Genomic DNA, 15,365 nt, shown 5'->3' with positions numbered 1-15,365 from the left:
CACGCATTCAGTTATATTCAGTTCACAGACACACAGATCTGTAGCGCACTGAATGAAAGTGTATTCTGTGGGTGTGAGTGTTTGTAAGACAGATTGCGGCTGCACAAAGACAGGCTTCCTATGTATATCTGCAAAATGCAGCATGGTGTTACACTGAACGCGAAGCACGAGAATTCAGATCCTACAGACAAAGCTCTGAAATTATGTGCGTAAGATGCTGTTATGTTATTAACTAAAGGGCATCTTTCATTAAAGGTCTGATTAAGCCAGCTTTAATTTCTCCTAAATAGATTGATTTCCCCTAAAAGAAACTGTGTGCTGCTCATGGTCCCAAACTAATTCAAAAAGCCTAGTTATCAGACTGTGTCCTAATGAAAATAAGAAGCTTAGCTCACTTGTAAGCGGAAGGTCTCCAAGCTCCGCGACAGTCACAGCGTCAGGGATCTGCAGTGAAGCAGGACAGAGGCATGTTTCAGTTTCATTGTCGTGTTTTTTGTACCATTATGTGTGAGATTTCATCCAGCACTGTGGAATAATGCTATTTATGAAGAACTTCAAATTCTGTAGTTTATGACCTAGATCAGGAAATAGACACACAACATTTTTAACTGCATGTGTTTCATGTATCTCTTAAGCTACAGAGTTAAGAGCTTTAAAATTGGGCTAATGGTTTTTACTATCTATTGTCTTTGAAAAAGATTGAGAGGCTTAGACCCTTTTTCTGTTTCTTTATGGTATCATAAAAACAACATAAAAGATCTCCTGGAAACTCAGTCAGGAGATACAGGTCCAGCAAAGCATCTCTTAACCAAATCCCAAACTCCGAGGGTCCCAGTTGGGAACAGGGTCTCGCAGTGAGGTTGCTCTGCTGGTGCCAACAGCCGCTTATTCCAGAGATCTGGCCCTTTTTCTTTCTTTTATGCAGGTTGTACAGCTTCATGTGTATCCGAAGGTGCAAACACTACTGAGTAGGCAACTGCAGAGATATTGCTTCAACAAGTCCTTACTGGCTTTGGCCTTTCTAATGTTTTGAACAAAAGCGAAGCTGCAGTTACCCTGAAGGTGCAATAAATGTTTGGGTGAATCAGCACAAGCGATCAGCTTAGCCAAGGACTGGGATTTTAGTTTTATTTTTCTATGTGGAGTTTGCAGCACAGTTATGTACTAGAAAACTGTTGTGTATTGACTGACCTAAAGCAAAGTTGCTGAAGAACATGAGACCTTTAAAGGGAGCTTTTTTTCTTTAATGTATGCCTGTCTGCTTCAAGTCACTTCCTCCAGCCAAAACTCCGAGTCTTTTTCTGTAAAGACAATTGGCCACATTCTGAGCAATACTGACCACTGACTACTGTCTTCTGTCATTTCCAACTAAATGTAATTGACAGTTCTGGCCTCTGCAAATTCAGCTCTTGGTGGACTTTCAATAGTCCTTATCCAGGCAGGCCTTTTCCTGAAATCAAAATTTTCTTAGGGCCCATCTGTGGCAGCTTTTGAGTCACTGTAATTGTATCACAGATAAAGTTAAAAGCAGTGGAACTTGTCATTTTAAATACTCTGGTACTGGTTTAGAATTGCCTCTGCTTATTTGTTTGTTTTTACAGAGTTTTACAGATTTAACTGTATGTGTATGAACATATGTAAATGATTATTTTTCATATATTGTATGCACACAAACTAGAAATCAGAATGTTAGGAACTGGCTATTTGTCTTTATCACCCAACTCTCTACTTGGATTTCTGCCTCCCTTGCCAATGACTGAGCCAGAAGGATTGGTGGCTGAAGTGCTGGGAGCCACTGGCCCGGTCTGGCTGCGGGGGGGGAACCGGCCAGTCCCGGTTTTGTGATGGCAGAATAATGGAGTGGGTCCCGGCACAGACCCGCGCTTTTGTTGTGTTCGGTGGTACTTGCTCCTACAGAAACACTTGCAGCAGTCCCTGCTCTGAGCTGTCAGCGAGCTCAAGCTGTACGAATTGTGGGATTTTTAGATAAACTGACCATTATTAGTGTAGAACCTCAAAAACCTTCACAATACCTAAGATGTGCCGTTTGTGTGCGGGGGCATACTTTGGGCATTGGGACTTTGGAAACCAGGGGGTCTGAGAATGGATGTAGAGGTATGTAGAGGAAGATGCGTAATGACCTAACAGAGATTAATGTATCTCTTCTAAAGGTCTGGGGGTGGCTGCCAGGCTGGAAGAGTTACCGTGTTGTTTCCCTGGGCCGTGTTGCTCTGGCACTCACCGAAGATGAAATCGAAGAGCTGGATTTGCATTCTGTGGACACTGTTTCTGCACTCAGTCAGCAAAGAGAATGGACTCTTACCCAGGTGAGATTGTAACTGATTCACTCCTGGTGAAAGGCTCTGGAATCACACCCTGGGCCATTCCACAGGACTTCACACCCTGAAGTCCTGGAATGGCCCAGGAAACAGAAACAGTCATCCCCAGTGCTGCCATTCTGAGCTGTGAGCCCTGGGAATGTGGCAGGTTGCTCAGTGCTGGGGGCTGCCTGGTGAGATGGCCAACGGGACATCAGTCTCCGTTAGCTGTGGTGGTGACTAGTGTATTCTTTAGCACTTGCCCAGTAAGTAGCAGAAAGAGCTCAGCAGCTCCACTCAGACTGGCCCCAGAACAGACCATACTGCTAGGGAGGTATTAGCCCTTCTTCACAAAGGGCAGTCACTGAAGAGATGGCGTGCCCCCAGCCCAGCATCCATTGCCCTGGTAAGCCTAAGTTATTAGCAAATATGCTCCTCTCCTCTTCTTTTCCTTGATTAACTTCTCATTATGTCACTGGAACTTTGATAATAAGAGCTACGAGTTTTTATTTGTATATGCAATTGGCAGCTCTTGCTGGCTCTGTGACCCACTGTCAGGGCTCCTTGGTGGTACAGATGCTGGCATGGTGGCAGCCAGCCCTGGCAAAGTGTCACCAACTTGCTTAATAGGTCCTTGTTCTGAAGAACACTGTCAGAAGGTAGCACATGGGAGAGTTTTATACCTTACTGGCTTTGGAGGATGCCTTGGTGGCAGGCTTAAGCTGGACACATGGTTTTTAATGGTTAGTTTAGGATGAGAACCAGTCTAAATGACTTTGGCATTTTGGTACCAATATCCCATTCATATCTGAAAACTAACCCTAAGCACAGGTCACCACCTATGTGTGACACTTAGAAAAACTAAAAATTTCATGTTGATCCCTTGAGTAATTTATGTTTTCTTCTAGCAGTTTAATTGAATTGGGCAGTTTTGATAGGTGATTCAATGCCAGTTTCTTCTGGTGAAGTGATTCCTCGTGACCCGGCAGAAGAGGTACAAAGTGCTTCCAGATCACTTGCGCTTGGGAAGTGTTTGTGTAACAGTGCCCTGTTCCAGTGTCACGTGTAGGTGGTGGCAGGGCTCCTCCCCATGGCCATGGCAAAACTCCCAACTAATTACACTGGGGAGACTCGGGATCATGTGTGTTCTGTAGCTTCTGCCAAGGTTTTGAGCTTCTGTAACAAAACTTTCAATTATATTTACTCTATTCATGCATAAGATCTTATTCCTTTTGTAGGCAAGATCTATTCTGCATGGTTTTCTGGAAGACTCTGGCCAGACAATCAGCATGCTGAAAAGCTTTGACTTGGTTGGATTAGGAGCTCTTCTCTGTGCTTTGAACTCCACAGAAATCATGTCAATAAGGACTGCTGAATTCAGGTACTTCACTGAATACTTAATGAAATATTTATTAGTATCTCTATTGATAAAATTTATTGTGCAATTTGTCCTCCTTCAAGATTTCCAGAGCCTAAAGGACACTATTTTATGTTTTAAATGCTTTTAGAAGGGCAATAACTGTTATGAAAGGCATACACTAGTTGTTTAAAATATATTCTACTTTATGTTTCCTTTGCCATTTATATCCCACAATTTAAGTACTGCATTGAGAAACACAGGTTTTTGCTCAAAGCATTAAACATTTGTATGCAATTTGTGTGCAAATATTTTAAATTGAAAATGGGTTTACAGTCTTCTGACAGGAGACAAAGTATATTCCAGGCATATTTAGTATTGCATGTAATTGCAGCACGTAACATTGGCCTCGTTGCCTTTTGCAGTGCTGCTGTTGCAAGAATTGGGCTGTTGTTCTGTAGCACCCCTGTTCTGAGGCTGTTTAAGAAGATGACAGAGTCCGTGTTTGGTGCTGCAGCCGGCTGGAATGGCTCTGTTTTACAGGAGATTGGTACTATAGCAGGTAACAAAACTCAGACTCTCGATGGTGATGGTTCTGAAGGATTGTTATTAAGCACTAAAGACAGGTTCACGTAGCAGTGCGTTTGTCTAGACTGGCAAGAGACATCTCTTCCAGAGAGGAGTCACCCGCAGTCACCATGCAGCAATGTCAATAGCACTAAAGAAAAGTGGAGGTATTCTCCATAAGGTTCTGTGAATCTGCTCACACCGACCTTGGCAAGCACAGCCTGAAGTCATATGGGTCCTGTGAGTTGGAAAGGGTAAATCAAGGAGGGCAAAACCTGGATTTCAGACTTGTGCTGCTGAAGAGGGGCTGTGCTGGGCTGAGCAGCACCGTGGCTGAGCCAGCATCCTGCTGCCAGCAGCGGGGGGAATGGGGTGCCCAGGGAGAGCGAGAGCCTGTCAGCCTGGAGTGGAACTTCTCCAGGGCGCTCCCACAGCCGTGGGGACTTCCTCAGCCAGAGCTCACGCAGTTTTGTTCAGGGACTTTTCCCCTGGGATTGATCAACTGCACCTTGAGTGCTGATAAATGTTAGCATCCCCGATGCCTGGGGCGATGACCCCGTGCTGGAAGTACCCAGTGGGTGAGGAAGCAGATCCCGATCCGTGCTTATGCTTCCTCATCTCGCCCCAGGAGAGCCTGTGAACAAGCATTCCCTAATAACACAGCTTATGGTTTTATTGATTTTTATCATTGTCTCTTTCCCAAGATAAAGTGACTCAGGTAAAGCATATTTTGTACCAATGGTTAAAGTCTGGGGGTTTGTAATGTTGGAATCCAATGAAAGAAACAGACCAGAAAAAGAACCATTGTCTCTCTCTGCAACACACTGGAGAAAACTGTTTATTAGATATTTTGTGTAAATGCTTAAAATTTTACTAGCCGAAAAATAAATCTGATAAAAAGAATATTAATTAAGCTTTGTTCCTGTTGGTTTTTTTACTTTTTTTTTTTAGGTGGTTTGAATGAGGATGAATTAAAAGCTTTTGATAAAAACTTGATGCCATATTTCCAGCCAATAGCAATAAGACATATACCTCCTGAAATCTTCCAAGTAAGAGCTCAATTACTGAAGAAGCAACCAAACTTCTATCGTTTTTACTCAAATATAAATAAAATGTAGCACTGATTTATAGTTTGAGTTTGGGTTTCAGCAATAATTTTTCTGTGGTGTGTTAAGTGAGAGGCAGTCAAGGATCCGAAACATTAACTTTCAGCTGTATCACCTGTATTTGGATGCCCATAAATATGCTACACAAGCTTTATTTATTCTTCAGAATGCATCCTGAGGAAAAGGCAAAGATCTAGGGTCAGAAATCAGGGAATGGAGTCCCTCTTTCTTCCAATGCTGTATTCAGATCTGAGGGGTCTTTTTCTCTGTTTATTAACATTAGCAAGGATGCTGTCATAGCTACAAATTTCTCTGCTGACCATGTAAGAGCTTTTTTATTATCCTAAACTCTGGCAACATTCTCCTGAGTTAGCTCTGAAAAACAGATTGTACAGGCAGATACAGATCACAAAGGAATTATATCTAATTACAGCCATTCTGAACGTGGACCGGAAATTAGAACATGGATCTTGAGATCGTTGTCCCAGACTTTATTTGACGCAGCAACAAGATGAATGTTCTGCCCCTGCTGGTCTCTGTCAGATGCTGGGGCAAGCAAGGGGCTCGTGGACAGAGGAGCTAACCAGATAGTTAACAGTGTCAGCTTCCGAGAAAAACTCCCTGAACACTAACTGTTCTACCCAGCACCATTAACAGTTTAGATGTGCTTGAAATGTCCTTATTGAATCTATTTCTTTGAAAAACAGGGAAAATTGAAGATCTATAGCATCTTGTAGAATTTCTTTCAAATCACATACATTTTTGTTAGTAAGAATAGTAATGATACAACAAAATGTGCTTAACAAATATCAGGGACCTTCTCGAGAGTTTTCTGTATTCGAAAGATTGAAAGCAGGTTTTGGTCTTACACTGCATTTTACAGCTGTATACAGTATTCAGATTTTTATTTATGAAAAATTACATCGTATTATGGGCTTTAATTGAATTAAGAAGAGACTCAATTAAAAATTTCTGGACCTGTAGACATTTACATGAGTTTACTCAGTTTAAAAGAGAACACCGTTTGGTAGACAATGAGAAATCAGGAAGGGTTTGCTCTGTTGACCTCTACAGAGTGTTTAATCTTTCTAAAGCAGAATCTGGGTGGAGAATTGCTGCAGCAAAGAAGGCTTGTTGTGTAGGAGGGCTCAAATTCTTGTGACTGCAGAACGTTAACTGGAATCAAAGCACTCCAGAGTGGGAGACAGATGAGTGGTCAGTGAAGTAAATGAGCGCAGAGGATTTCTTTTAAGCTCTATTGAGCTCTTTTACAGCAGCACGGTGTTGAAGGCGACTTCCCCTCATTCCAAACGCAAGACAGTGCTGACTTCTGATTCCTTATCTGCCTTATTTAATTGACAGCCAAAACCAATTTTTCTGGCTTTTATTCCTCCCAGGCATTGTCCCCAGAGCAAATAGCAAACCTGGGCCCTGAGAATGCCGCCGCCGTCACCAGGTCGCAGCGCAAGCCCCTGGACGCCTGGCAGCTCCGGAGCCTGCAGCAGGCGCGGGATGGAGCCCAGGGGAGCAGCCCAGGGATGGAGCAGGGCACGGGCACCGTCGGGGAGCCCCTGCCAACCCCAGCCCCAGGCGGTGAGTCCAGCCTCTCCCTCCACACGCCGGCGGGGAGGGCAGCCCCCAGAACCCACCAGGAACAGACCTCTGTTCTCAAGAGGGGGGTACAATGAAATTTTTAATCAGCTTTTTAACTCCTGCCTCAAATGAGGGTGGTGAGAGCGTGGCCCAGGTTGCCCAGAGAAGCTGTGGCTGCCCCATCCCTGGAGGGGTTCAAGGCCAGGTTGGAGGGGGCTTGGAGCAACCTGGTCTGGTGGGAGGTGTCCCTGCCCAGGGCAGGAGAGTTGGAACCCGATCATCTTTAAGGTCCCTTCCAACCCAACCCATTCTATGATTCTATGAAATCACATGCCAGGCCATGACAAACCACAGGGATGTTGTTGGATTTACCCACAGCAAGAGGTAATGGAGGAGGATTGTCAGATGGCGTTAGCAGCTGTGTGCTGCTGGGAGCATTGCACTATGCTAGGCGCTAGCTTGTGTAAAATGGGGTCTGAAACTGGGAGCTTTTCCCTCTTCTTCTCTCCCATATTCTTTGCCTGAATTTAAGGCAGGGCTCTGCATCTCTGGACCTTCAGATCACCACCTTTACCTGCAGCAGAACCCTCTTTGCAGAGCTGCAAGTGGGAGAGGAGGTAGCACTGGGGTGGAGCAGCATCTTTACCCAGACCGTGGAAACTCCTTGAAGGGTTTTCCCTGCAGATCCCATCCTATTTGGAATTAAAGCCTATTAGTACCTCTGCTTCAATGGTTTAACATCTTACTTCTCCAAATTGCAGTTCATACTGGGCAAGTTACGCTGGCAAGTACATTAGTGGGCATGAGATTTTGCACTTAATCAACTCAACGTTGAGAACTTGCCCCTATCAGACAGCAGATATTGTTGCTTCCAGTGACACCAGCAAGACATAAGCTACTGGAGAAGAGAGAGGGATGCTGAGGTGCTAAAATAGGAGAAAGAGGGACTAAATTGCTATGATGCCCTTGCTGGAATCAGAGTGGTGCTCTGGGCCCAGCTCCCCATGTGGGTGACCTGTTCCCTCTGTAGATACACCAAAGCCGGGGGGGGTGTCTGGTTAAAGATCAGCTGAGTTTTGGAGCTTCTCGTTGGTTATTCCTCTCCCTAATGAGCACCAACCTACAAAACACTTCTCTTCACCACTGTGTGTGTAACCAGAGCGGTGTCCCCTTTTGAAGCTGAATGTAACTGGGATTCCAGTGTTGGAACTGCCTGCACCTCCCTGGGGTGGTGTAGGTACGACTGTACCAGACCTGAACTGTATCCTGACACTAAGACTTAACACTTTCTGCTTTTCAGGTGCTCCTGGTTTGCGTGGCTTCGGCATTGTTGTCTGTGCTGTGCTTGCACTGCACCTCCCTTTCTGAATCCACAACTTAACCTTGAGGTAAGTTGTATTTTCAGTAAGAGCTAGCTGTATAACAGAAACATGGTTCACCTGTAACAGTGTAGGGTGAAGGAATGCGGGACCCCCTTCCTGCTTTGAATACAGAGATAACGATTTCTGAATAATTTTTCACTATTACCAAGGTGTCTCGTACTTCCATTAGACTATCTTAGAATCTAATCAGGGGGAAAGCACTTTATCTTATCTTTACTATAAAGCCAACCTGAACAAAAGTAGATTTAAAATTCCATGTAACACAAATCCATTACTGCTTTGTTATCTGCAACATGTTGTTGATATTAGTCTGTATTTTACCTGTTCCAGTCTATTGATTAGATTTTATTCCATGACTGCTTTGATAATCTCCTGTTAAAAGAATGTTGCCATTAACTTTAATTGGATTTTACCATTTTGACAGGCTAAAATTTAGCGAGAGCACTGGTGGGCTTAAGGTGTGAATTCCAATTAAGCAAACTAAATGCTCAAGCATTCTACTTAGTCTTTAAGACAGCAAATCAAGGTATGTCAAAAGATTTAATATTTTTCCTTGCATTTTGACTTTCAGTGTCCTGTACCTTACAAAGGAGATGCTAGAGATAAAGAATAGTAGAATCAAGAGGCTCTAGGATGCCTGAGTGCAAAATGGTTAATTGCTTAAAAGCAACACCTTCATCTGCCATCATGATGTGAAGTATCCCTTTTCACTACTTTTACCATTAACAAGTAACACAGGATCCCTCCAAATACTTCAGACTAATTTCAAAACTGGAAATGGCTTCTCTGTCTCATGAGAAAAGCACCGAAGGATGCACTGAGGTGCCAGGGAGGAGCCTAGATGGTCCAGGGGACATGGAGTGGTCACTTGGAGCCTGATGTGTTGTACCCAGTGCTCCGTGCGTTGGTAATTTGGTCACACTGTTGTATCCATCCATTGGGTTTTCTTCTTACACTGAGTGTATGTTCCTCGGACAGAGGCTCTTCTCTCTGAGGTAGTAGAAACCGTAGTACAAGTTACTGCTCTTGCAATAAAATAGCTTCATCTCTGGTTGCTGGTTTAAATCCTGCTCAGATAAGAAGCGATGACGTGTTCTTATGCTGCAAGCACCTGGACAGAATGTAGTTCCCTGTGGCTGTATGTATCCAACACAGGACTGTTGACACAGAAGGGATTGGCCATACCATTGGTATTTCATGCGACAAAATGCACCATGGAAACCTGTGTGTGTTCATCATGAGATCGTCCCTTTCGTCAGGCGGGGCCAAGGCATACACCTGCCAGTGATAAGGGGCTACGTACCACTGGGACTGGCAACCCAGTACTTTCCACAAGCTCTATAATAACTAATTTCTCATAGTTGTAAACCACAAATATTTTCATGTGTTTTATCAACATATGGCTTATGTGTGTAATGCTTTTCATGCCACACCTCAGTATTTTCAAAAATGGAAAAAAGCAGATATATTAAAAATCCTCTGCATATGAACTTACATTTTGATGTTGTTCAACATGATTTTACACCAAGAACACATGGTACAGTTTTCCATTTGCTGTTGCGAAAGTCTTTATCTTTTCTAGACTAAAAAAAAGCAATGCATTTCTTTTCATTGAGGGCTGTACTGTAGTAAATGCCTTTCTAACTTTTACTTGTATTCCTTCCTGGCAAACATTTACATCTAGCTTCACAGCGCCGAGCACAGAATTGAGTGTTGCTACAGGTGGGGAAGCAACAGAAGTGGGGCTGAGGAGGGAGCCGGGGGCAGAGGCTTTTGCTGGGGAAGGGTGAATGTCAGCTGTGGGAATAACAGCCCCCACCGCCGTCCCGTGTGTGCTGTAATTCCTGCTGCAGTGGGAGCAGCCTGGTGTTCAGGGCTTTGCTCCGGCCAGGCAGGCAGAGGAGCGCGACTGCTCCTCGCCCTCCAGCCGCTCTGCCCGGACGGACCCCGCAGCGGGACGTTGCCGTACAGGGGAACCACGGCATCTCCCTTCGCCTTTTGTCAGCAAAAAACTGCTCTTGCTGCAAACTGCCTTCAGCCTTCTTCTCTAACACTAATGATAAGATTCCAGCTTTTCCCGCTGTGCTCCCTTTTCTGCCTGTAAACAGTAGATTGTGACACTTATTTAAATAGAATAGAATTTATCAGTCCCAGCAAATACATGCAAATGCCCACTAAAACAAACAAAAAAAAAAGCTTCAGTGGATCAAATACATTGTAAAGATTTGTGTTTTTTTCACATTAAAAAGTTCTGCCTCATTTAGATGTGAAAGTACTGAAGGGTTGTTTGATTTCTAGAAATTGCCTGACTTGAATTCTGTGTGCACTTCAGTGACGCTGCGGGAGAGTATTTTCACAGTCCAGAAGACAGTCAGCATTTCCAGTTCAGCTGCGTAAGTCAGATACGGGACTTAGCTGCACCCAGCACTTCAGAAATCTACATGAGCTGAAAATGATCTTCTGTCAGTGTACCTGGGAGTGATGCCGTCTGCAATTATGTGAGTCAGGGTTTAGCTTTTAATTGGAGCAGGAGTGAGCTCCTTGGTTTGTGCCATCTGTGCTGTAATTTCTTTCAAGCACAAGTGCTTTTAAATAGCTGAAGTCCTTGATTATTTATTTTTTAAATTAAATTAATAATTATGTTAATAACTTTGGCATTGCATTTACATGTGGTCAAAGACACATCTGTTTCTTACATGAGCAGTGTAGGACGGGTAAATGTGGAGCACCCACTTAACATTGTACTTATTTCGTGGTGAGATTACAAATCCTGTTTGGTTCTACGATGGCATGAGCACCTTGGATGGCAAGTACTGTAGAAAAGCAATTTTACTTCTGCCAATGTAGCTCTTGTAAAGGTCACTGATGGAAATGATGGAAAAACCCATTCTACAAAAACTGGTTCATGAGATACTTCTTCAAAACTGTTGAAACTGAATTTCTGTGGAAAGGACAGAAAGAGCTGGGGAGCGCTAGCAGGCAGGGTACAGGATCTGCTGTCCACTCTGCCACACTGCCGTGGCTAGAGGACAGTGAAACACGTTCACTTTCCTTTTCACTCCTGTGAAACAAACCACAGGATGCCTCGATGCCGGCAGCGCGCCACAGGATACTGCCGGTCCCATGGATCTGTCCCCTATCAGATGCACATCACATACAAAATGCACATCACCACTTTCCCTGGAATGCATTCTCGGGAAACACATCCCACAGCCCCTCTCTTTTCACACCATTAGGATTTTAGGGAAGAATATACTGCAGAGAAATGTTGTATAAAGACTTTGATCCTTTAAGAAATGTTGCTGTTTGTTGTATATGTCTTTTCTATATCTTTTTAGTTCTAACATTTATATTTGAGAATGAAAAAACCATCAGATTAATGCATAAACCTGCTGTTGAATACATACCACGACAATAATTTTTTTATCTGCGTGCTGTGAGAATTGCAGCTCTCCCGTCTGCTTGTGACTACCCTGGTGGTTGCCAGGCACTGCCGTACACGCTGCAGGATGTACACCCGGCTGTGCACAGTCTGACATAACTCTGGTGCAGGCCTGGCTCTTCCGAGTGTTGTGACCCATGTGACACGTGGTCCTGCCCAGCCGTGTGTTCCAGCAGGTATTTCATTTCATTAATTTGATTGCGTGTAGGATTCTTAGAGGGTTAGCAGATGGGAAAAAATACTTTATTGATGTATTATTTCAATGCCAGACACCATTATATTCAGAATAGCGTTTAGAAAAGAAAAAGGGGTTACTAGTTCTGGATCACTGATGGAAAAAATATCCCTGCAACCAGTACTGAGGCAACGCCACATTTCCAGTATCTTTAAATCCTTGAAGATAAGAAAACAACAACCCATCCAGTGTCTGAAAACTCTCCCTGTAGAGCTGGCATTATGGCCGTTGTCAGGAATTGTACAGTACACGGAATGTTTGACTCCTGGTGATCTCAATCTGTCACATCAGAGCTACCCAGCTCCCGTCAGCGTGAAGCTCTAAATATAGCACTTTTAAAAAATGGCATCCTTTTTTTAAATTTTAAAGTTAAGAAGCCCTTTATGCCTCTGTATAATCTGCTCAAATATTCCAGAAGCAATTATATACCGCATTATGGCAGTTTTGGCTTATCACTTGACTGCTGTGCCTATCTTAGGATCATCGCCACCTGGTTTATTTCACTGTAACACGGACTGTAGTCCCGTCACATTAGACTGAGACCTTCTTAGAGCCCTGCTGCCTGCCCCACTGGAGAGGAGGTGAGCTGTGCCAGCCGGACGGCTGGGGTCACAGGAGAGGTCCGGCTAACTCAGCTGGCATCCACAAACATGCAGGGAATCTGATATTCACCTGGAATGTGTCCCTTGCACAGGTAACCCCACAGCCATACAGCGCTTGCTGGTGTTCTGCTGTGTTGTGGTTATAGAAATCACACGCTGCTTCCAAGTGTGCGATTACGGCCTATCAGTCGAGGAACAGTAACTTGTTAAACTGGGGTACCCCGTTCCCTTGTGATAGGCTGTCTTCCTTAGAAATAGAAATCAAATTTCAAATACTCTCTTCCTCTATTCATTTTTTTTTCCTCAGAAAAGGCTGATATTCTAGGCTGGTTCACTACTTTTAAACGTTGTGGTCTCTATCTCAGTGAAAGTGGTTTTTGTTGTTTTGAACGGGGGTTTTGTTGTTTGGGGTTTTTTTTGTTAAAGCAAGGTCTGCAGATACATGGGCCTTAGGAGGACTAAGAACCTTATTTAACTCCCTTATGGTCCCAATTAGCAAAATATTCCCTCCTGTTTCATATGCCATAGGACAGCTTTGTGGACTGCTTCCTCCACTGCTGTTGAGGTCAGGATCTGACTTCCCTTTCCAGTAAGGCAGGAAGGAAACTGGATAGAAAAGACAGGTCTGCAAAGAATAAAAACAAATGCCAATGTAAGTGAAATTTCTCCTATCAGTATTCCAGAACATCTGAAATTGTTCCTCAGAAATGGTGTTTTGTGTATTGTTATACAGCATGCTTTTAAAACTGTAGATAAATGACAAACTTTTCAAGAACAAAATAATTCTGTGTGCCATCCAGGTATCCAGAACTCCCTGTTTTAGTAAAGTGTCCCGTCCACTATCAGACCATCTATCTCTGTCTATCATCCCTAAGCTGAGAAACGATGAGACTGGCTCATACACCTCTCCTGACCTTGGCCTTGCTACAGGACCTGTACCAGTTTTACACCATAGGATATTTTTGTAAAATTCACAGCCAGTTTTTTCATTGGACACAGAAATAGACAGTCTAGAAATGTATTACGTTTTTTCTGCTAGGAGTAGCAAGCAGCCAATGTCCATCTGTCTCTTCCTGCCCTTTCCCCTTCAGCATCAGTCCGCTTTTCTGATCCAGATTAATGAGAGGATTTTCTTGCCCTCATGATGCAGGAACACAAGGTATGTTCAGAGCTTACAGTCCAAGGGACTATACATTGGGGCACTACATTGAGCTACTGTGATTGCTGGACTTCTTGCTTTGCCAGCAACAGCGTAACATTTATCTTCTAATGTATTAGCTGGTATTAATTACAAATATTTAACAGCAGCTCACTTAATATCTGCAATCTTCACTTTGGGGGACAAGGAGAAGAGAGGAGAGCCCAGGGGTAAATTCCTAGAGGAGAAATACGAAAATTGTAGAAAATGCTAATCTATCACAAATACAGCAGGATAATATTTTCTGGTACATTTTTCCCTAATAATGTATTACTGTTGTATAGAAAAGAACTCTATTGATTTTTTCAAAGAATAGCTGTTGCTATAGTTAAAATCACGTGCTGGTTTGATGCACAAGCGAAAGCTGCCCTAGGTCATCTTTAACTGGGGCCTGATGTGTTTCAATATTTAATCAGATGTCAGAAAACAACTCAGATCACAAACAAGTCCTGAATATATCCTGTGTGAACTGAGAAAGGGGTGGAGAGAGAAAGGATGTCAGCTCTCTGCCTTTAATATATCTATTAAAATAGATTCCAGTTATGCACCTGTCAGTGTTTTTATTAGCTACTCTTATTTCCCTATTCATCCTTTTAGAAGTGTTTACATCTAACACATTAAATGCACATATTTCAATCAAACAGCTAATCTGTCTAGTTAAGCCAGTGCTTTAAGACATGAACTGTATTTCAGACCTTATTATTTCACTTACATATAGTGACCAGAGTGCCACAGCACTGCAGCCACAGGGGTTGTACTTGCAGTTGCGCGTTTGCCCCCGCTGTGGCCACCTGCGCCACGGACCTGGGGAGTTCTGTCAAACGCCATCATCTTCAGTACTAATTCTCCAGCTACTGGGTTTGGGCTCCTAACACATTCTCAAGTAGGCAACTTACTGGTAATTACATCAAATATTATTTGATGCTGAAAGTGATTCAATATCTGTTTAGAATAATTAGTCTGCTGGAGTTCAAATCTATTAAACTTTTCAAACCTAACATATAACCTCTTCTCTGAGGGCATTGTTAGAGTAAGATGAGAGACTATGGGGTTTGTCAAGGAGTTGTATTGCTGCACTTCTAAACAGTGATTTAAGAGGACAGGCTTTGATTCCTAGTCTCTGAAAATGAGTAAATCTGTCACACTGTGGGTACTTATTAAAAAAAGATAAACTCAGTAGGAGGTACTAATCAGTTCTCTTTTCTTTTAGGGACTAGGTAAACCTTCTAAAGAATCAAGATATCCCTGGAGCCGAGCGTATTCTTTTGGGCTGCTCAACACCTGCCAAGTCAATTGCTGGTTTTCACCGAGCGCGGCCATAGCTCTTCGGTGGCACCGGCTCCACCGGCTCCGAAGGCCGGGCCATTCCTCTCCCCCGGGGCCGCGCCGTCGCCAGCCGCCGCTCCCGGCTGCGCTCCGCTTCCAAAGAACCTCCAATTTACTCATCTAAACCGGCGGAGTTTAAAGCGAAAAAGGGACCACGTCCGGCGGGGAGACGGCCCCGGCCCGGTCCCGCCTCAGCCGCCCCCTCACAGCGAACGGCCCGCTCGGTCCCGGCGGCGGCC

At 43.8% G+C, this 15,365-nt stretch overlaps 1 protein-coding gene across 1 annotated transcript in view; it reads left to right on the top strand.

Moving 5' to 3' along the window:
• Positions 1–9,819, top strand: part of OTOA (otoancorin) — a 36,487-nt gene extending 26,668 nt beyond the window's left edge. Inside the window, exons 21-27 of the mRNA XM_014951359.1 lie at positions 2,172–2,327; positions 3,557–3,699; positions 4,101–4,237; positions 5,194–5,291; positions 6,746–6,941; positions 8,242–8,329; positions 8,895–9,819. Of these exons, the coding sequence (XP_014806845.1) occupies positions 2,172–2,327; positions 3,557–3,699; positions 4,101–4,237; positions 5,194–5,291; positions 6,746–6,941; positions 8,242–8,309 (798 nt within the window). The 3' untranslated portion in view covers positions 8,310–8,329; positions 8,895–9,819. The remainder of the gene's footprint in view (positions 1–2,171; positions 2,328–3,556; positions 3,700–4,100; positions 4,238–5,193; positions 5,292–6,745; positions 6,942–8,241; positions 8,330–8,894) is intronic.
• Positions 9,820–15,365: the final 5,546 nt, after the last annotated feature.

The sequence above is a fragment of the Calidris pugnax genome, unplaced genomic scaffold (genome assembly GCF_001431845.1).
Source record: "Calidris pugnax isolate Ruff unplaced genomic scaffold, ASM143184v1 scaffold198, whole genome shotgun sequence".
In the NCBI taxonomy this organism is placed as follows: domain Eukaryota; kingdom Metazoa; phylum Chordata; class Aves; order Charadriiformes; family Scolopacidae; genus Calidris; species Calidris pugnax.
Note: the sequence above shows the minus strand (reverse complement) of the source record. Positions and strands in the feature narration are given on the sequence as shown.